Here is a 22,684-nt window from a genome sequence, read left to right on the forward strand (position 1 = left end):
AGGTCCTGTCTGCTTTCGAACACACCGTGCGAGAGCTCCGAGAATCCCCTTATCCGCCCAGTTCACCTTGTCGGCAAGAAGACTCGCACTGCTTATCGAGAAAAGGTCCGTGCCAGCTATGACCTAGCGGTAACACGACCTTGGGAGATGCCTCAGAACACTCAGAGGCAGTATAAAACTTCCGCAGCTGTCTGCCCTTTTGTGGTGACTCTGCCGGTGCTGCAGGCTACCGGATGAAACTTGAACGTGAAGTGAGCCCGCTGCACCAGTCATGCGAGTTCACGCCAAGGCTGGGATGCGGCCGCGGCTCGTCTTGGCAGTGACTAGATGGGAGCGATTCCCAACCGCCCAGACTCATCGCCCCCTTCTGTTCAGAACGGATGCCAAATAGTTTCACAGCACTGCTGCGCCAAAAATTCGTTTTTTGCTATCTTGTGGCAGCAGCCCTGGCACCAGTGCTTTCGCTCCCTCACTCCACATACGGTGACAGTTTTTTGCGTATGACGTCCTGGTCTGGTGACTTTACGTGCTGTGAGGCGACGACGATGACCAGGGAATACCATAATGCCTCCCGTGTCCACCTTCGTCGCGTGCGAGGAGCTTTGCTCCTGCAATTTTCTGTGAGCGGAAATGACAGCTCAATTCACCTTCGAACCATCTCTCTAGGTGCAGCCTATGGCGGTTTCGATCGCACCAGGTAAAGGACTCTGCTAAAGAACTTCCCTTGGCGAACCCTTCTACGTGGGTCTCCTCTCGCACAGCGTTAGCTTCAACGCCTAGATCCTCAGAGGGAAGCTGCTGCATAGTGCAGGTCTGGTGCAAGCAACACTTTGTGAGGCACGAAGTCTATCGTACTGTCCTTGCTCGTGAGGCGTGGTAGCTATGGTGACAGACATAGCCAATCGCAGGCATTCCCAGGCCACACGTGGATGGACATGGGCACTCTATCACACAAGACGAACGCCACGTCTTTCTTTAAGAAAAAAGAGCACGGGACCATCACTGAACACCGCCAGAGCATATTACTCTTTCAAGGTGTGCGACCATCTTCACCTTCCATTAGCACCAACGCGCCGCTTTGTCAACAGAATTACTTAGCCAGAAGGGGCAGCCACGTCTGCAAGGTTGCGCGACCACCACGGATGCTGGAGAATCTCGTCTAAAGTCGCCCGTTGTGACGGCTCAGGCTCCAGAGCTCGCTGCAAAGAACAGCGTGACACGGCTGCATCGGGAGACGTATCAGGTGGTTGCGCGGAACGGAGTGCTGCCGGAAAAAAATTAGAAGCCAATCTAGCAGCACGTACACCGATGACCTTTCCACGGACAGAAGCTCTCCAGAGAGGAGACAACTAACCGATGGTACACGAGGAGTCCAGCATTTACACAAATCCCTGTGTTATAGAACTGTCCGCCCATAGAGTAAAAGCTCTTCCGGCGCGTTGTGCAACTCGCAAAGTCTGAGGAAAATGTTATGGTGACTTCCTGCTGCTCAGCTCCTTACTAGTTCCCTAGGAGGGCACGGGATGACCTGTAGTGGCTGTAGAATTACCTTGAGGAGGTGAAGCAGTTCAGGAGCCCAGCCGTCACAGTCGGCAAAAATTGAAAAGTTGAGGCCCGACTGCACAAGATCATTATATCTGAAATAAAACAGGTGAGAGCATGGCGGAGAACTCCCAGTGAAGCACAACAGCACACTGGTGCACCTGGTAACCTTGTACGACACTGCAGAACCGACTCCGTTTGAGAGTTACTTCTCCGGCAAGATACCAGAGGAAGTCGGAAGTTGGAAAGAGCTTCCTAAACCACGCAGGAAAGAGAATGGGTCCTCCCGTTTGAACAGGGACAGGCGCCGCGCTTCCGGGCTCTCCACCCCCCACCCCCGAAGTGCCGTACAAAGTCTTCAGCCACAAGGAATGTGGGGTCGTACACATACAAAGGCGAGCTGAAGGAGCGCGAACTCCTGACTGTTCCTGTACACACTCGCATCTGCCACAATCCCCAGGTCTGGCGCGGGCCTTCGGGGCACGGCGCTGCAGCCCGAACGCTGGGGCGTGTGAGACGTCATGAAGAAAAACGTTTTTCATCTCTTGTTCACTCCTTGCTTGATGGTATCGCGAACGGCTAGCAGGGCGCTACAGAAACATGGCCGGGGTGAAGAGAGCCAAGCGTACATCCTAGCACCTGATTCTTTTAAACACTACGCTCACTCACTGTGTATCTTGTTTTGGGTCTGAACAGGTCCACACAGCGCCTTCGGCCCAGATCCAGAACAGCAGAACTCCGAGCATGTACACATCGGCTTTGCGTACGTCGAAGAAGAGCTCGGCCGCGTCCACGGCTCCAGCCACATCCACTGGCGCCAGTGAGCTGACTGGCAGTTCTGCAGGTGGATCTCTAAGGTACAGGGGAGGAGGCGGTCTGCCTGTTGTGATGAGAGGCTCGCCAATTTGAGTGAAAGGTGCGGTAACCCCCAGAGCTCTCAGGATGTATACGATGCGCCAGCATTCAGGCGGCATATACGGACCCTTAGCGACTGTCGGCTCGCAGCTCAGGAAGGGGGAAGAAGGGCCATCGGAGTTCTTCTGGCTGAAATCCTCGGATGGGAAATGAGCTCTCAAAACGCAGGTAGGCAGTCGGAAAGGTGACGAGTTAAACAGCGGTACAGCTTTAGCCAGATCACACACTTTCAGCTGGACACGGCGAGCGGACCCACCAGACAGCTTTGCCGAGGGGGTTGTAGACGAAACTAGGTGACGCGTTTGGGACCGCGTTGAGGCTGAGCTGCTAGAATGGCCCGTCTGAGACGGTACAGATGAAGTATAGGTGTGAACAAGAATGTTTTCCGGCGTCAAGTCCAGGTGGGCAATGCCGGCCGTGTGTAGGGAAAGCAGGATCTGTACAACGGAGTACTGTAGACTTCGCTTCGACTCCGCCGTGAAAACCTAGATGTTCACACGCAGAGGACCACAGAGATTTCCAAGAATTGACCGACAATGCACCAATACTAAGTCGGTAATGCTCGGCAAGAGTGGGCACATCGGCTACGCCACAGGCAACGACCGATGGCTTCAACTGTTGTGGAGGGGATCCCGGTCCCGTGTAGAGAGTCACGCTTCCGGAACAACTCGGTATTACCGGGCGAGGCTGCGTACGCGGGACTAAGAGCCTGCCAAACGGAGAGACTCTGCTATTCTCACCCTGCAACAAACAGGAAGTCTGGAGTGCCAGACAGAAGCTCGAAGAAACTACACGTGAGGAAGCTGACAGGACAGAAGAATTTTCCATCCGTGACGGAGTCCGTACCAGCTGAGGGAATGACAGACAACCAAGTTCCTGACATATGCATTTCCTTTCGAAGTCAGAAGGCTGTCCCGGCTATTACGGCTCTGGGAAGGCAAATATCTGTACAATTGACTAGTAATTCTGAACATTACCCTCCTCTTGGATGACAGTCTCACGACAAGGTGTGTCCAGGAAATCGGGGATAACAGGGTATACCCGCTCCTCCTGGCACTGATTCGCTGAAAGTTGAGGTGGATTTTATCCTTCTGCTGCTCCATATGTGGCTTGCAGCCCTTGGGGGAATTCAAAAAGCCTGCTTACCTCAGCGTCTGCGCTATCAAAGAAATCCAGGAGGTCACCTTGACCGAACACCTGACTGACGAGAACATATCGCCTTCTCGCGCCCCACGTGCCATCGGAGTTGCCGACGTGGCGCGATGGAGTCGCACCAGCTTCTGCGCTTCTTTCATGCAAGATCGCCAGGAGTGGAGCAGCGCAAGGCGGCCCACAATCTGGACGACCAATCACAATGCCACACCAAAATGGGCGATCACGCGAAACCCACAAGGGACGCAAATCGGCGTGTACAGACTCTGTCACGGTCGTGAGAGAAATACTGAAGTAAAACAGCTTACAGCCGCAGTTGCCGTCCCCCAACACTATCAATATCCAAAAGGGGGCACACGTGCAAAACGGAATGGGCAGCCCCTCCGCGAACCAGTCGCGTTCGAGGCTCGCGGAGGGCACCATGCGATGCCCCATATGGGACTGCTGCAGCTGTAGGAAACAGAATCCTTTGCACCCCCTGTCCTCTCACTCTAGGTAGTGACAAACTCACTAGCTACCCACGGATAGATTGCCGCCTCAGTGAAAACAAACGTAAGCTATTGCCAGTGATGACTGCCGCGGAGCTGTGATCATTCCTTCTTGCCGAAGCTGGGCGCGCAGCTTTCAACTCTCTCGCACCACTGCATTTGATCCGAGCACTCACCCGTAAGGAAGGAAGACGCAGCGGCTTCGCCTACAAAATTCTCGCCGTCTGTCATGAAATAGCCTTTGAATCTCTGTGTAGCCCGCCACTGGTACTCCCACACCGAAGCCGGAATCCTCTTTATGAAAACAGCCCTCCCCGATGGTAGTCGTCCCTTCCACATTCTCTGCGAAGCGAGAAAACGCGTATGAAGGTCACAGAAAATCTAACCTGAAGAGTCTCCCATCACGCCGCAGATTCTTTAGACTCCCAGAGAGAGCCAAAGAGGAGACCAGAAGAGGAAAGTCGCAACAGGTTTGCCAGAAAGGTAACGCGGCGATGGATAATGGGATAATATCAAGTTAGCATACGTGTATTGAGATGGGCACGCCAGACTTGGTGTGGCATTCATAATGCAGCCGGGGAGAGACTCACAGCAGAAGTTGCACAGATGTCCAGAGGTGGGCCAGTAAAGGAGGCTACTAAAAAAATCCTTTGAGACGTTCACAAAAGACAAGTAAGTGTGGGCATGTGGTCTCATTACAGAACAGTCAAGTCCAAGTTCCCAACAGAATAGGCAACTGCTTGTCTTGCTGCAGTGCGGGACTGTTCAAGAATGGAGACTGGGGATCGAGCAGACGCATTGCACCTCACATAACTACACTGGCTGCTGCCGGCCATGGTTGCAGGTGGCCTGTCTGTCAGCGAGACACTCCCAAAGCGGAATCCCCATGGTTCCTGGCATGAGCCCAGCACGATCACGTCTCGGATACCGGACATCGGCAGACGCGAACCCGCACGGCCCAAGAAGCATAGTCCGACTGCGGCTCTTTACGACGTCTAGTCACTGGACACGCAGCCGCTCCTGTACACTGGTTTTCTCTTCGGAACAAAGAATGTGACCGCGGGACCGCCGCCCGGAGGGATGGTGTAGTTAAAAAGAACACTTGGACAGGGCTGCGGTGTCCATACGCGGCGGCACTGAGCTGAGAGTTATCTGCCGATAGAGCTGCTACAGGGGCGCCCACCCTGGCAGCGTTATGTTGTCGTGTGCTGCGCCAGTTCTTTCCGCGTTCACCCTATGCCCATGACAAGCGAGCGACTCTCAGGTCTACACGACTTAGCCATAAAGATCACAGGCGGCAGCACCCCCGCGGAGTGTCACTACTCCTAACTCGCGTCAGAGAATTTTTTGTACAGCCGATACCAGAGGTCCTTCCGCGTCACACTTGGCTGACCAGCTCCCGTCAAGACTCGGGTAATCATCGAATTACCTGACAACGCGTAGCCGTGATAGACGCACCCATTGTCGGGACGGCTTGCAACCTCCACCGATCAAATGGGACACCGTCCAAGCTGTATGTGCTTGCCTCGAAAATTCGCCGGAGGATAAGCTCCCGACACAGGGCCCATATAGGACGCGGGATGTCGTCTCCTCCCCCGGCATGGGCAAAGCGTGCTACAGCAGAGCTCCCCCTCTGCGAAGGTAAAGTCGCTGGCATGGCCTCCTCTGCGTCCATAGACCCCTGCGTCATCGCCGGTTGCCACGACTCAGAATAGCTCACCGCCACTTCCGAGCCGACACCAGGGGCCACGTCCCTTGAAGAACGCCAGTGACGTTCTCTGATGGCCGACAGTTTCTCGTATGCTCCTTCGCTCTCACTTACAAACTCTCCCTCACCGCGCTGCTCCCAAGTGGAGCTCACCAGTCCTTTTTCGGATTCAGAACCTATAGGCAGCGGCCTCGTATCCTCCAAACAAGGGGACGGCCGTTGTCCCGCCGGGGCCGGCACGCCACGCAGTACCCCCTGCTCTGGGGACTCGGGCGCTGCGACAGACGACACTGTGTTAGTTGGAAACTCGTCGGGGCCGTCGAGAAACGGCTGCTGTCGCTCCTGACTAGCCAGAAAGGGCGTGACAGTTGGGCGATGCCGGTGCTGACTTGTGAGGTCTGGATTGAGATTGTCTTGGTAACCAGGAGCATACGGAGAAGTAGATATAGCGTCCGCGTCTGCTGGACCTAGTATTCTTTCTGTGGACAGCAAATACCAGAAGTAACTGCAAGTCTCGAGCTGCTGGAGAGGTCCAAAGCAGCAGCAACAGGGGTCAAGATTCGAGTCGGCATTTTTACTGGGAAGCGTTTCATATCATACGCTGCTACTATACCTTCGAACTATGACGGCGTGTCGTAGCGTGTACCGCAGTGCGGGCTACGGTGAAATTGCCGTTGACACAGCAGCTTACCCTGTTTTCCTGTAAGGAAGGCCCAGCTCTATTCAGAGTTACCTGTCACTTAGGACACTGTCTTGCCGGGCATCAGGCCTGATGCATCTCATAGACTCGTTCGCTGGGACTGGTTCAAGCTACCTGGACAAAAGCGACGTTCGGCGCACCCGGTGCCCGCAAACAAAGCTATCCAGCGAGATAGAAAGCTCTCAGTGCCCCAACAAGACACATTCGCTGATCAGATCCAACTATCCAGTCCCAAGACCACGCCGGCGCTTTCACCAGACAGCCGGAAACGACCCGGAACCGCCCACCAGCTGACAGTAGTGACGCTAACCTTGCTACCAGATACCGCACTGAAAGGTCCGGTGTACGTGAGTGCTGGCTCAGGCTAGATACAGCCCTGTAGCACGGCGACTTGCTTTCTTCTGATATGGCGTTCACTCTGCACCTGAAATTTCAACTGGTTCCTGCAGCCGCTACGGGTTCGCCAACTTGAGGCGGCGCTTCAGCCTACCGGGGGAGCCCGCGCGGACAGCTGCGACAGCAGCTGCAACTGGTTTGGCTGCACGCGGGCCGGGACTTCCAGCGTCTTCACTCAGTCCAAGACGATCCGGTCGGCCGTTCGGAAAGACGAAAGGCAGTCCGCGAGCGCCGCGAGCAGCCGCCGCCCCCGCAGCCGCTGCGGCCGCTGCGGCGGCCGAGAGTTTTCCGGAGTTATAGAAGTCGACATTTGCAATGCCTTCCGTTTGTCGAGAAAACCCCGGAGTGTGCCCTCCGGTTTCTGCGGCGCCCCCTCTCTCTCCACCAAACTCGTGATTCCTTTGCACTCCTTGGCCCGCAAGGGCACCCGCGGCTCTCAACCTTGCTGCAGCGGCCGCAGCAGCAGCTACTCCACTGATAACGGAGACAGGTGGCGTGAGACCTTCGAGATTCAGACCGGTTCTCCCCACAACATATTTGCCCTCATTGTGACTGTCGCGCTGTGCAAGGTTCATTCCCTCCGCAATCGTCCCGCCCGAGAGTCCAGCAGCCCTTTGCCTTGCAGCAGCCACCGCTGCAGCCGCTGCTGCGACGGGTATAGCTCTGCGTCTTGCTTCAGTTGCGTCTTTGGAGCTTCCCGCAAATCTAGAAATTGCCGCGGCCGCCGCGGCCGCCGCTGCTGCACGTTCTGACGCAGCGACAATCCGCGGCGAAGCCGCCGCGCACTTTTTCGCTGCAGCCGAAGCAATAGCGGCTAGCTCAGCTGCCCGTTTGGAGGCATCCAGCGCCCTAGGCGAAACCGAGAGGCTCGCCGCTGCCGCTGCCCGTTGAGCCGCAGCGGCTGCCGCAGCGGCAGCTGCTTCTGCTCGCGCACAGGCGGCTGCAGCTATGGCATTTTGTCGAGTACCAAGAGCGGGGGAGATAGCTACTCCCGGAGAAGCTGGAGAGGGAACGCCTAACAAAGTGGGGAACCGAGCGAGAACAGCCGCAGACGACTCAGGGGGAAGTCCAGAGGCTGCAGCTGCAGCTACGGGAGATCGCGAAGAGACACGCAGCGGACTGGCGGCGCCAGGGCTTACTGATGCCGGATGCCCAGGTCCTGGAGCAGTAAATAGTGGCCCAACAGCAGTTGACACAGGAGAGACAGGCCGACCAGAAGACACGGGAAGAGCAAGGGAGCGGGGCGTTCCGTCAAGGTGCGTGGATAACTGATTGGTGTGAGGTGAGCGAGAGACGCGTGAAGAAGCCTGTCCATGAGAGAGCGGTATAGAATGAGGTGCAGGGGAAACATCCACCTTTGCCAATGCGGAAGCAGCAGGCGATCGACCTGACCCAGACGCGGGCGACAAGGGCGGAACATGCATTGGCGACAAGAGAGAAGGGAGGACTGACTGAAAAGGAGAGGATCCTGCGGCTGGCATGGGCTTTGGACACGCAGGCATAATGAGACTTTGAGAAGGGCTGGAAGAAGAAAAACCTGGAGCTTGAGCAGCAGGAGACGAGAGCACGGGGGCCATGATTTCGGAGCTGTCAGGTGCCTGAGCGGCGGGAGCCCCTCGGCTGCTGGGAGAGACAGGCCAGCGATGTGCAGGAGAACCGGCAGGTAAGGAAGTGCCGAAAGTGGTGTGACGACCGAGAGGGGATCGCGAAGCCATAGGGGTCGAAGGCCCTGCAGGTGGATCCATGGTGAAGTTAGCACAACAGCCGAAATAATCAGATACAGTCAAGTTGCGCACTTGGCAGACCAACTGAACAATTTGGACAACAAGAATGCCGTCAGAGCAAGAAGCCCAGGGTGCGTGCTCTCGTGCGTAACTCAGTTCAAAACAGCATCATCTGTCGCTCAGAAGTGTCCTCGCAGATCTGACACGGAGGAAAAGCCTCCAAAAATCCTTCTTCCCGAGAGTGCTGCTCGTTTGAACACATGAAGCAGCGATCACCGTGAAACCCCGTAGTGCTGTCGCCTGGACTGGGAGCGGCCATGAGTCAGGAGATATACTCAATAGAGAAAGTGAACGCAGTACCACAAAGTAAACTCCGAGTCCTCCAAATGCCTGGTAACAAAAGACCATGAATTTCCTGCTACGAGAGACTCCGCGACATGCCCAGAAGCCTCCGGCTGCGGTAAAAACAACAACGCCCCTGGTCACTGTAGGCCAGCGTCGACAGGCTTGAGTCCACGCGGACGCCTGACTGGACATCTGGGTGCGGGTCTCCTGTCCGCCATCGACTTCTGAGCTTTGCTTGACTCTTCGTTCGTCCGCAAACGTGGTATCCGCTAAATTCGCCACCAGGGGCAGCGAGTATTTTCCTCTTCTCCCCGCTTCGGTCCGAAAGGGTCCTACTATAGACTAGCTGCAACTTTAATATCGCGAGCCCGGCACCTCGCGTGACCAAACATTGCCTGTACTTACTTTCTGGGACCTCGAGCGCTCTAGGAGAGACTGACTCTAAGGCTGTAACAGACGCGCGTTCCGCAGCGTTCAAGGCCTCGACAGACTGGAGCTGAGCAGCCCTGGATGCAGCTATTGCACCAGCTTCTGCGGCTGAAGGAGAAACGCTCCTGCTACACGCCCTAACCGGGGAACTGTGTGCGTGCTCCAGGAATGCTCTTGGAGACCGCAACCCAGCATGCGGACTTGACGCCTGATGCGTAGCTTTCGTTACTGCAGGGCTCCCGGCCTCTTGACGGCCGGTATCGAAGGGAGAATGAACTGTGGTAGGAACGGACGACGTCCCCGTGGATGGGAAGAAGGGAGATCGCTGCGGTGGCGAACACGCTGGATCCAGTCCTGACGAGCACCCAACAGCGGAGGCCGGCGACCTGTCCGCCCGCCTAGAAGTCAAGATCGAAGTGGCAGGAGAGCCCCTTGAAGGTGAACTGCCAAAAAGAGGGGGGAGAACAGCTGGAGATCCTCTCACCTCAGAAGACGCATGAGGCGAGGTTGATCCAGTTCTGTACAACGATGCTCTAGCTGAAGTAACTGGAGAGCCCCCGAGTACCGCGTGACGGACCCCGCTAAGCGGAGACATGGCGCCGCTTCTTGCGAGTGCTGCAGCTGCCTCGGGGGACTTCACTCGGACAGCATGAGAGCCATTAAATGGTGAGATCGCGTCGATGGGCGAATACGGAACTGGTGTCGTCTGGAAGGCGCTCCCCGGAGAAAACAGGTTTGCCCGAAACGGGGTCCAAGCACTAGGATTACCTGGCTGCGGTGAAGGCGGTCCCAGTCTCGACTGATGTGTTCGCGGAGAACTGGCTTGGGGAGGGCGCAGCAGAGAAAACGGAGACGACGCACCCTCACGCGCGGAAGCGGCGAACGAAGCCACCGAGGACCCTGGACTCCCGGACCTCCGCGAGAAAAACGTGGGAGAAGACGGACGGGGCCGTCTTGTACTGCTGCTGAAGGGACTACCATCTGCACGACTGCCGGACAGGCCTGACATCGGTGAACGGAGCATATAAAGTTCGCAGTCAGTCCGAGGAGCAGCAGGCGACCCTAAAGCGCCAAAGGCAACGCGGGGGGAAGCAGCAGAGAAGGCGACGCTCGCGCGCTCATTGACAGCTGGCGAGCCCGGTGTCTCTCCGGGGTCGTCTAGTTGAAAGCACACAGGGGACCTCCCCCGGGACGGGGACGCCACCCCCGCGGACAAACTCTGATTTTCTTTGAGACTGAGTGAAGAAAGGGTCGAGGCCGGGGCTGTCGGGGAGCCTCGCCGGATCTCAGCTGGACCCGCGTCTCGGCTCAATGGCGAAGAAGTCTGTAAGTGACATGCAGTGCCAGGGGAAGCAACCGGGAGCTCGTGGGGTACAGAACGGCTCGCAACTGCTAGGCTTGACGCGGTACCAGGACTCGCGTCAAATGTCTTCGGGCTAGCAGGCGTTCCTCTGGGGGAAGAGAGCAAAAGCCGGCCTTGCACACTCTGCTGTTTTTCTCCCTGTTGCTGCTGCTGTCCAGTGGACACCGGCGTGTCTGGCTCTGACACCGCCGGATGTGACGCCGGGGAAGGATCAGTCAGCCGCTCCGGTCTTGGAGACACCTGAGGACTATGCGGGCTGCGCGCCGAGGGGCAGGGACGCGTGCGCGGAGTGGCGCCGACGATAGAGTGAACAGGAGTTGCTGGTGACGGCGGTGTAGCCCAGCTGAACCGATCCGTGTCAGGGATTGCAGAGGGTGTTAAATTGGAGGCAGGACTCGGCGAACTCCGCCGGCGCGTCTCAGCCCTGGCTTGCGATGACGTCCTAGGGAGGAAAAGTTCCTCGGTTTGTGCAGCTCTTTGAAGACTGACATCCGACAAACCAACACTTGAGTGTCCCAGAACGCTTTCGTCCGCACCGAGACCTCCTGTGACCAACGTATCTTGGGCCTCCCGGGCTTCGAGCGAAAAACTCGGTTCTCGCTGTTGATGATTGATGGGCGATGAGAGCCCTGAATGTCCCTCTCCCACGAGACCCTCAGCACTGGTGTTTGAAGTAGGCAGCGACCCCTCATTAGTCTGATCTGGTAATGACGCAGACCTTGACGATCTGAGGTCTCTGTGCCAGGAAGTCTCGATCGAAGCCAAAAGCGAAGTGCCGTCAGTGGAGTGACTGCTCGACAAGACACCACTGTCCCCGTCTCCGCTCGCTCGCGGGGAATACTGGAAGTCATTCCCCGGGAAGGCACCATGGACAGAACTCTTCCAGACGGAGGTAGCGCCGGGGCTTGTCGCGGCAGCAGCAGCAGCTCGAGAAGCGAACGAGTTCCCTGAAAGCATCAGTGAGTCCTTATCAACGTCTAGCGTATCGGGGTATGGCAAGGCCTTATCCATCTTGGACACGCCTTCTGACTGGTTCTCCGATGCAGAGCAGCTTGGCGACAAAGATGTTGGTGGCCGTGGAGACATGACAGTCGGTCCCTGAGCTGATAATCTTCGAGGAGAGGGAGAGGCAGGTCTGGGAGAGCAGCTGGTCGCCGGAGCGAGAGCCGACGGCATGCTTTCTTCCCAGGTCGTTGAAAGACCAAATCCAGTCGAGTCGCTGGTCTTTGCTTGATGGTTCCCAGGCACAAGCAAACTTGGTAAAGCGGAGCGCGCGAGTGCTGGAGGAGAAGCAAGGGTTTGCAAGGAATTTCCAGTACTGCTGAGAACGCCTTGGGCTTGGCAGTAGCTTGCTTGAGTCTTCGACAACGTGTCGGTTGTAGTCCCCGACCCGCACTCTGACGAAGCGGAGGCGAGGAAATCCGTCCCAGCGAGAGAATGCGAACCCGAAGCTGACACGAAAAAGGAGTCCCGGGGAGAGAAACAACGTGTATCCCCTTCTTTCGTTGTAGACGGACCGCTATCCCTGAAACTGTCGATAGCTGTTCCTGTTCCAGGGACTGGGGCATCCGACGTGGAGACCGCAGACCTAGAGTGGATCGGGGAGTACTCTACCGAATCTTGAGCACCTGAGCTTGAAGGATCATATTTTGTCCTGCTGCCGCGGCGCCCATCAGGGACCACATCTGAAGCTACTGCACCGCTCATACCGTTTCCTACCAGTGAAGTACCGTGACGGTCGCCCGTGCATACCACAGAAGAAGACCGCGGCGACATGCCCGCAGTACCATGCCCGCGCGGGGCCGACGCGGTGCCCGGCGAATAGCTAGTTGTACTCGAGCTTCCGAAATGCGGCCCCGATCGCGGATGCGTGAGATACGAGGCAACGGGTTCTGGCGAAGCGCCCGTCGTCACAATGTCAACTTTTCCATGAGGCGAGCGGTCCACGCCAAAGCTCAAGGGACTTGTTGACAAGTCCAGCTCGGCAGCAGGGGTATGGCCCTGACGCCCGATGCTGACCAATGAGCCACCGTCAGAGGGTGCGGTTTGTTCCAGAGGCCTTCTCTCCCTTGCCGCAGCGGCCGTCGTCCCAGAAGGCACAAAACCCAGGGGAGCATCCGAAAAATCAAGCTCCTGATTGCCCCCAGGCGCTGCCTTATTTCCGCATACTGAAGGGGAATGAGGAGGCTGCGCAGAACAACAACTAGAATGTCTCATCCCTTCTGAACTCTGGGGGTTGATACGCGGAGACCCCGGTGTAGCATTAGCTGCACGTTTGGCGTGTTCTCTCCTGACAGCGGAAGCCCAGGCAGCCCCGGGCGCAGCAAAAGCAGTTAGGGACAAGGGAATCAGAGTCGCGTCGGGCTTGGCATCCGCCGTACGCCCGCCCTCACCACTTGCACCACTAGGTCCTGAGGACTCTCCAAAATGCGCAACCGGTCTTGATAACGGTGCTTCGCGTGGACACAGCGCTGTTCCCGAGTGCTCCAAGAAGGTCTCGGCATGCACTCCCGGCTGCTGATGACGTCTGTTCACTCTGTTACCTACATCATGCGCAACGAGTGAACGAGTGACGTGGTTTACACCCGCGTGCAGTTGCACGGGCTCATCCGGGCAGAGGCGGTCGCACGACACCATGCTTCTGAGGTTCCCTGTTGGCGGAGCTACTTCTGCTGGTGGCTCAGGCTCGGTGACTGGCCCAATATGTGGGGAATAAAAAGCTTCACTCTGACGTAGGAAGGCCGTGGCCTGATCCGCGTGCCCGTCTCCTGCATAATTAGCGGTCGTAGGAATGCAACCCGCATCAGGCAGCCTATGAAAGCCTGCAGTACGCTCGTCTGTCTCCACACGCCTCGGAGAGCACGCCGGGGTGTCCGTCCTCTCCAAGCCCTCATAGTTGCCAGTTTGCCGAAGCAAATGCTGGTCGCCTGGTTCTGTGAGGACGCCAGCGTTCCCTCGAAGTGGGATCATTCTTGGGTCTGCCGAAGATTCCAAGCCGCTCAAATCACCTGCTGCTGGGTAAGGTTCGTTCACGGCTGCGTGGGAACCACCTGCAGCAGTGCAGATCCTGGGAGAAACAGCTGGTCTATCAACTGAAGAAGCATGTCCGTGAGGCAATGCCGGACTCGGGCCGTCTAGTGAAACAGGGAAACCTTCTGGAGCGAGAAAAATGCGCTCAGTGGTGTCGCCCGCGCGTCCGTATCGAGCCCATTCGGAGTAGACACAAGGAGGTTCTGACCGGCTCCGCGCGCCACAGTGGGAGCATTCAGAAGTATGGTCGGAGATAAGACCGAGGTAAGGAAGTGGCGCTGCACGGAATATGCCCGGTTGCTTGTGCTGATCACGCTGTGCCAGTGCGGTCGCTGCAGCAGTACAAGAGCGCGGAGACTTAACCCTTCCCCGAGTCTCTCCCGGTATAGCCAACGATTCTGCTGGACGGAAGCCGAGGGATGACTCTTCACCAGCCCTTCCCTTGGACCTGTCAGCGACTGCTACAGGAGTGACAAGAGCGTGGTGACAAGGTAGCATCGGCTGTGGCTGACGATATAGCGGAGGGTGATCACCCGCTGCGCACAAATAGTCGGGAGCACCTCGTGCGGACAGGTCGTATGCAGGTCTTCGACGCTGGATGCCCGGTGTCACAGAAGCACTGGGGATGCCTCCGTAAACACCGCGAGACGGAAACGACGCCACCCGCCTACTTGGAACAAAGTTCTTGACACTGCCGTGGGGACGACATGAGAAACACTCGGCTGTCGTGGAGTCTCGCCAAGGGTCAGAAGAAGCAGAATGAGAGAACGCAGCTGCTGTCTGCAACGGCGCATTGCAGCTGGTTACTATGTGGGCTGGGCTACCTCTTACGCTGGAGGCGTACCCAATCTCTCCAGCACAAGCAGCTCGGCTTTCCTGGGAGGTTCCAGTCGTGCATCGACTTCCTAGTCTGCTATCGAGAGCATGTATGACGGACGAGCCCATCACTTGAAGTGCCTCGTCTTTCAACGCAGAACAAATAGGAGTCCCAGCACCCCTGTTTCCGTCTACGGAAAAAGTCACAGTATTGAGAGGCTGCACAGAATCAACTGAACAGGCTCCTCGATGATCTGGAGAAAAGTTGGCAAACGCACTGGAAGACGATACGCCAGGAAGCCCTTCTGGCGTTTCCCGGACTGGGTGCTCAGACACGGGAAAGGAGGGACACGGACAGCTGCAAGATCGGCGACGCGCCCCAGTCACTTGAGAGGAAGAAGCATGGTTTCCAGGGAGGTTTGTGCGGCATTGAACGGACCAAAGAGGAGAGGATCCGTGCCTCCGAGAGCACCATGCGTGTCCGCAGAGCTCCGCCGAGTTGCCACGACGCCTAGCATCCATCGAGTACAAGGCTGGCACAGCAGCAGACTTGTGTGTTAAGTGGGCGTTCAAATGCCCGCCTAAGAACAGCAAACGCAGGTGCAAACGTTTGATCAACAACGGTGCAACTCCTTGGTGCCGCTCATTCAGTTTCAGCATCAGTTTTGTGCCACCGCTCGTGCGCTTCCGAGGTTTCTGCAAGTTGCGTAACAACGAGAAGGAAAAATCTGTCTGATCATCAACCCTGACCAGCAGTCCGTAGGCTACCGAGAGATTCCGGCCATGAGACTCGCACAGACCTGCGAGCTTCATCGCCAGCGAAACTCGATAGACTGAACTGCTTTACAAATCAAAAAATTTGATAGCTTCTACGTCTGTCCCTACGATAATAGAAGTAGCACGACCATCGCCCGCCAGCCAGTCCAGAGATGGGGCAGGCTTCTGTGGTGCTGCATCCAGCTATGTGTGCTGACCGGAGGGGTTACACGTTTGGAAAAGAAGGTCAGAACCCTCTACGTGTAGCCAAGAGCCGCTCACGTCGTTCTCCCTGAAAGATCCCTACTGCTGGATCCCGGCGATAGCCATGGCAAGCCTGTTTTCGTACCTTCCAACGACCCGACTGGAAAGTCGGGGCCGCCTACAAAAGTCACTGGCGTTCCGCTCCTCGGTACAGGAGACGAGGTTGGCCATGAGAATGACACATCGTTCTCTTCGCCAACGAACAACTGACAAGAAGGTACGCTCGAACCGGCGTGGATCTGTCCACCGAGTGAAGACGATTGCCGGATGTCCGCCTTCACGGCGAAAGGGCCGCGGCATCCTCCTGTGGCGTGAGCGCTTGCGATACCCGCCGGAAAAACGTCATCCCTGTGGACGAGTACACTGTCACCAAGCCTTGCAGGGGCTGGAGAAGCGATTGACTGGCTAAGCTCTGGCCTTGCTAATGTAGGGGAGCTACCTCCTCTTGACGGGACGGAAAGTGCTCGCCTTCGGGCTCCGGGTGTCTGCGCTACGGAAATCGTATCCGCGGGGCGAGGAAACTCAGCGGACGGACAGCGAGCATATAAGGGCCGAGCTGGAAATAATGCACGCTCCCCGCCACTGTACCAATGTCCCGGGAAGACGTGCCCGTCACTAAGTGATGTAGTTGGGAACTTGGACGGAGCAACCAAGGACAGACGAGAAGATGTAGAATGAGGCGCGGGAGGGGCGATGCTTCGATGATTGAAGCCTGGCGGCTGACCACCGAGAAACTCGGCTGTCGCTCTGTCGTCAGAGTGAGGACCACCGCGTGGCCGCTGTGAAGAAGTAAGTAAGAAGGGTGAGGCAGTATCGAGTACGTCGGGAAGAGGGCTAGGTGGACACGGCGGAGAAGTTTTGGCACCCCCGATGACGATGGGATACGCTTGTCTTTCAGAAGATCCGCCCAGATGACTTTGTGCAGGCTGTGCGCCACTAGTGGGCACCCAGTCAAAGGAGGGGGGTGGCAGAAGAGGAACATCGGAGGCAGGCGTAGCCACCCCTATGATAGAAACAGAGACAAGGGGCGAACCCTGGACGGGGCCCGCGCAGGGTGGGACAGCATCTGAAGCACCGCCTACACTCAGCGATACTGAAGACTCACCTGTCCTCGTTACGGTTGTTTGCGACCCGTTTGGACAGATATTGACTGTTATATGCGGCACAGAGAGAAACGGGGTGCTCCCACGTGACGACCCTCCAACAACAAAACTGCTGCCGCCGGGAGGCTGCCCTCCTGACTTATATAATATTGGAGCAGGGAAGTGATGAGGAAGCCCGACTGTTGCTGCAGAGCCTGAAGAAGGATCACGAGTATAATCAGCTGGAGATACCGTATATCGAGGAAAAGACAGATTTGAACGGACCGATGACTGTACGGCTGCTTCAGGGGGCTCCGGCCTTCCGCTCGCGGCCCCCCTAGAAAGCCCTGCCGGCTGCATAGTCGCCGCCACGCCGTACGTGCCTTGTCGCCCATCCCTGGTTGTCGCAGCTGATCGAGTGCCTTTTTCTCCGAACTGTGCCTCTTGGGGATCTGCAAGGCAGGTGTGGCAGGGGCGCTCGACGGAGCGAGCTAACGGATCGACAGACTGTCGCGGTCAGCGTGAGGCGCGTCTAGACCCTCTCCGGCGGAGAACACTGGCAGTGAACCATTCGCGTCGGCACTCAGCCATGAGCCAAAGAGAGAGGAGAAAATTATAGCTTCCTTCGGCCCTGCGACCCTGCGTGGAAGATAAGTTCGCGATCCCGAGGCAGACGACCCCGTCTTCACAGAGCCAGATGTAACGTAGTAAAGCAATCTTATGTCACTTCGGAGTCATACAGAGCAAAGAAGGAGATTCTTTGAGACCTGCAAGGAGCGTCACAGTTCCTCTCCGTAGCAAACCCTTCGCGTCGCGCTGTTGAGACGAATTCATTTGCCTGCACCACTACCACTGCACATCAGCGGCTCCCAAGAAAACGAGAGACCGGGTGTCCAGACTAAAAGGAACAAAGAATGAAACAACGGCACTTGACGAACGAGCTCTAGACATCGACTCCTGGCGGGGGAAGTTGCGTGGACGGCCGCGCAGGGTCAGATCCCCGGCGACTGACCTAGTGAGTTTTCCCGAGTGCCCTATTGCTCAGGAAAATCCAGGATAATTGCACACCAGTCACACGAAACAACTAGACGAAACTTCGACGCGACAACACGGAGAAGTCGGGATAAAACTGAAACGCTAGGGATGTAGTCCCCGTGGTCACCAAAGCAAGGCGCTGTCTCGTCTCCTGCGTGGAGAGAACTAAGAAGCAGTAACGCAATCAGATACCAGGCGCCACGACGCTTAGCTTCAGCCGAAGTTCTTCCGCTAGATACAAGGCTTCCTGGCGAAGGCAGCCTGCAGCTCCTGGGAGCAGTTCCCTCGATTTCCCTGCAGCGGCTGCCCGTCTTGGAAGGGCAGCCCGTGCATGCTAGGAATCTTGTTGGTGTGAGGCCCGCCCTGCCGCGGAATCGCATGTGCGTGTACTAGCCGTGAGAGCAAAGGATCTCCACAGCTTTAATCGCAGCGTCGGTGCCGCACTTTGTTCTTTTGGCGTTGGCGTCTAGGCAATCTGTCGGTTTTCCGGTTGTCCGCGTGTGTTTTGCTTTGCTAAGCATTGTGGACAGTTCCACAGTGAAAGCCTTAGAGTGCTCGTTGCCTTCGGCGCCTGCAAGAGTTTGCCCGGGTCCCTCTTCCCTCCTTGTACCTTAGGGCCAGCTCTATTTGTCACACCCCGCATCCTTGTGCCGTTGCCCGGGAGAGACGATTACCAAGCAGTCTTCATGGTGCGAAGTGGTGACTCGTTTGGTTTCGGACGCTCGGTGACCCCACCCGCCTTGAGCGAGTTCACACTGCACGGAGACGTGTTAACTGTATTGGGTGCGCGGCCGTGAACATACGGAGTCGGACATGCTCATAGTCCGATCTGTGTGGCAGCTCACAACAGAGAAGGAAACTGACAGACGCAACGACAGGATACTGTGGGCGGCAAGCTGCGGGGGTGGCCAATGCCGGGGGCAGCAGGCGGCCGAGGTAAAAGTGTCCTGCTAACACCAACCGAAGCCCTACTCACCAGCTTCGGAAAAACGGAAGAATCTCCCACCGAAAGCCCTTACCGTCTACGCTCTTTAGTGGCTACAGCTGAGGGGCTCGGAGTGACACAGGTTCATGCTTATCAGCGCTCTGAGCCGCGACAAAACATCTGCTGTGAGTTCTCGCCGTGACGGAGCTGCGCCACCAGTCCGGAGGTGCGCGGGCTGAGTAGCGTTCCCAGGCCCAGAGTGCGTGCATCTTCAGTGCTGAAAGACAGCCACCAGATCGCGCCCTGCAGGCGCTGCCTTCTGTCTGTTCGGGAATGCGATGAGACAGTCGATGTAGTACAAAATCGTTTGTCCTTCACTCAGCAAAGCACCACACAACTGGCACGGGACTCTGTGGCACTCGCCGGCCATTTCCAAAAGGGGACAGCATGTCCTCTCGCATGACGGATCTCTGCGAGGGCAAATATGCTGCTCCTCCCGCACGACATGACAGCGGGCCTGTTTCGTCCTGAGGTGAACAGCGCTTCGTGCTATCCGAGAGCCCGGAGTCGTCGCTGATGAGAAATCACAGCATCTCCCAATGGCTGACCCGCTGTCGGCGCTTCCGCATCCACAAAGGCTTCGACTCCAGGAAACACGTGGTTCACAATGATATCCGAAATCGTGTGGAGGATTGGATCACCTTGGACGTACTGAACGAGGTGTGCTGCAACCTCGTTATGAGTGTCAGTTTCTAGTGGCTTGTCCCAGCGGGTTTCTTTTTTAGAAGCCACGTGGGGTTCCACAAGGCTTTTGTGTGCATCTTTCAATAAGTCCAGAGTCGGGCCTATGTGTTTGCGACTAAACTGGGACAGCCTAGCGAGCGTAGGATCCGCGTGGGCAAGTGCCTGGACAAACTCTGCCGGTGTAACATCTGTAAGGTCAGGCCCGTGCCTGGCTAACAGTCCTTTCATGACCTGCTCATCCTGTTGAACAAGGCGCTGAACAAGTTGTTGTGTGAAGAGCAATGGACTGAAGTAGCTACCTGTCGCCACGTCGCTTCCAGCTGACGAGAAAGAGTAAGGCGCGGAGGGTACAGGAGTCAGGGTTGGACCAAGTGCTGAGGGTACACCGTATGCCGGGACCGCACCAGGGGGCGAGGTACTGATGTACATGTAGTGTGGCGCTTGCTTCCCGGGAAGCACAGGCCAGGGCGAACTCGCGGAACCGGGCGGGCTGGGGCGAATGACGGCAGGTGGAGAAGCGTGCAGGTAGAAATCTCTGTAATATTCAGGCGCATCGGCGTGGTGTAAGGGCAGCACCGCCTCCGTACGCCCGGGGGTTTGCGGCAGCGCCGCGCCATCCACGATGTTTGTCTCTTTAAGCCCTCCTTCCGGGGTGTTTTCCGGCGAGACAGGCATTTGTAACCCACCTGGCTTCGATGGGTCTAAATCAGGCGAAAGCTCTTCTCGCACTTCATCCGGGCCGGGCCTGGGCATCAACCTCACAGCTCCCGCTAGATCTGGTGTCGAGACGTCGCGGGCCGACTGCATCGGAACTGGGAAGGGGCCTGGTGACGCGCAGCACGTAGTGGAACAACACGTGAAAAGAAAAGCAAAAGGACACGTTCCTTACACTACACCCCTCCCTTTCCTGTCACACAAGGAACATGGGTAGGCACATGGAAACAAACCCACACCGGCCCACTTGCCTAGTACTTGCATTTAGCCAGCTGTTCTCGCCTGTCCAGATCTTTCTCTTGGTGCTTCTTCTGACTAGCATTCTGAGTACAGGGGATAACGCTACGTTCGAACGGTCAACCTCGCCGTGAGCGATGACGGTCCGGTAAGAGAAACCGGTCAAAGCACGTTCACCGTTGGCCTCCCATTACGGACAGAAATTTCAACTTGATTTGACCTGCCAATGAGCTCGTCGAAGTTGGCGACCCTCGGACGAGGTGGGCTTGCCTTCTAGGCTAGAGCAATCCGCGTGTGCCGGTTGGCACGCCCACCCGTCTGAACAGCGATGAGTTGGAGGCGATGATTGATGAGGCGGCACACTCACCTGGGGTCTCCCCGAACACAGGGTTCGGGTCGTGGATCTCTGAGAATTTCACCACGGGGGCCGCGGCCTTTCCCCCTGGGTACCCGAGTGTTTCCTCGTAAGGAGCGAAACTGTGGAATCCCGGGGCAGGCACCATCCCGTATACGGTACGGAAAGCTGTTGGCGACGGCGGCATATAGACAGCGTAGGGGACGGGCCGATACAGTGTCAGAGGATCGGCAGCTGCCTGGCCTGCGTCAGTAAACAAAAGCCACACACAGCAGAGTCTGAGCGCATTCGCCTTCACGGAAAGCCAAGAGAAGTGTTGCCAATTCCAAGTCACCGAGGCTTCAGTCAGGATGGGGCTCAGCACTCCAAACCCGGCAGAGTCATTCCGGCGCAATGAGTTTTTCACGATAGACGCCCGGGGTGGTCCACATTACAGTTGTACCGTGACCGGAAGGAACGTCTCACCGGAACTTATGTGTCTGGATGAAGGGGACTGCGAACTTTCTGTTACCGGGGGTCTGGACTTGGGTGGGCAGCAGCACATCCTGTATCTTTTTCGTACGAACACCGGATGCTGCAGGCGGAGGGAGCTATGGAAACTTACAAGGTGTGGGGGCTCCCAGCCACGTAGTGAGAGGCAAAATTGCTGCTGTTGTCAGCAGCGCAGCTCGACGAGCTCGGCTCAGCAGCCACATGCCCAAGTGGGGTGTGCCACCAGACGCCGCGACGGAAGTCATGCCACAGGACGGTGCTCGGCTGAAAACGAACTCGGGGAAAGAGGGCGTTTATTCCCCTCACTGGCGACGCCTCTCGGGTCTTTGTGTTTTTGCAGATTTCCGAGTCCTGCTGGCGGAACACTGTGTGACAAGCGAGAGAAGTAGTAGTACAGAGTCGTCCACAATCACACACGGAGGACCAAACTAATATATAGGACCCTGCCGAGTCCGAGACGAGAAAACTGCTGAAGGGAACGGGGGAGGCACTCTCCCGAAATTGTAGAGAATTGTATGATAACCATCGGCGGGTCAGCTGTCTAGTGGGGGGTGGCTAGCCGGGGGTCCTTCCTTGTCCTTACGTGTGCGGGCAAGAGTGACAACGGCAGTTGCTTCCTTTTTCCGGTAGGCGAGGTGAGAGATTGCAAGGTGGTTATTTCTACTCGCCTGTCTTCCATGATCCCGGAGGAACCCTCATCTCTGCGGGGAGGCTTGAAAGTCTAAAATATGGTCGGCTCTTGGAGTAACGCCAGCACGATTCTTTCTGCCTTGCTGCACACCTGCAGTGCCTCGGGTTTAGGCCTTCGGGGGTCGTAGTACCTTGTATTCCGGCGAGCGCCAGCTGTTCGTGTAGGAGCATGGACTGCGAACTCAGGGAAGGGACGCAGTGTATTTGATACCTCCTGTAACACCGGAGTGCGGAGTCTACTGCAGTAACCTGAGCCACGCAGGCGTCCCAGGCCAGACTTTTTTTGAGACGGAAGCGGCCTTCTCATTCGGGGGAATCGCTGCACCATGGGAAAAGATCCCCGGAGAAACGAGTCACTGTCAGTCTCACTAAGGATATTTTTGAGTAATGCCCGATGATACTCATTTGTCCTTCTCTACGGCGACACCAGGTATGCATGGGCCCATTTGTCCCACCATTGTGGCCTGCCTGTGAGCAAGCCAGACAAGGGAGACACGACTAACTCCCTGAACAAACTCCAGCTCCCCGAACGGCACCAAGAAGGAGAAAGGAGCAGAACAAGAAGGCAAAGGGAAAGAAAGGAGACAAGGAAACAGTAGTCAAAAAGATGACGCAAGTAAGCTGCTTCCGGACAACTACTCTGTTCCGATGATACGGAGCCCCCAGGTTTGATGGAAGTCCATGAGACGGAAGCAGGATAATGCCAACGGCTCTTCACATTCCCCTGGTGCTACCAGGGCGAGGATTTAACATCAGTCGCTGAACCGGCAGAACGCCCTTCC

General features: G+C 56.8%; 2 protein-coding genes across 2 annotated transcripts; one reads left to right on the forward strand and one right to left on the reverse strand.

The window, feature by feature from the left end:
* Positions 1-851: 851 nt before the first annotated feature.
* Positions 852-17,970, reverse strand: CSUI_002513 (fikk kinase). Its single transcript, XM_068062713.1, has 9 exons — positions 15,714-17,970; positions 9,376-15,189; positions 6,996-8,630; positions 5,527-6,284; positions 4,274-4,439; positions 3,604-3,794; positions 2,212-2,942; positions 1,550-1,637; positions 852-1,199 (listed from the first exon to the last, which is right to left on the reverse strand). Exons 1-9 carry the CDS (start codon positions 17,068-17,070, stop codon positions 1,095-1,097), a joined length of 10,845 nt encoding a protein of 3,614 aa, XP_067925320.1. The 5' UTR covers positions 17,071-17,970; the 3' UTR covers positions 852-1,094.
* A 238-nt stretch (positions 17,971-18,208) lies between these two features.
* Positions 18,209-19,826, forward strand: CSUI_002514 (uncharacterized protein). Its single transcript, XM_068062714.1, has one exon. It carries the CDS (start codon positions 19,247-19,249, stop codon positions 19,424-19,426), a length of 180 nt encoding a protein of 59 aa, XP_067925321.1. The 5' UTR covers positions 18,209-19,246; the 3' UTR covers positions 19,427-19,826.
* Positions 19,827-22,684: the final 2,858 nt, after the last annotated feature.

This window comes from Cystoisospora suis, assembly GCF_002600585.1.
Source record: "Cystoisospora suis strain Wien I chromosome Unknown contig_1048, whole genome shotgun sequence".
NCBI lineage: Eukaryota > Apicomplexa > Conoidasida > Eucoccidiorida > Sarcocystidae > Cystoisospora > Cystoisospora suis.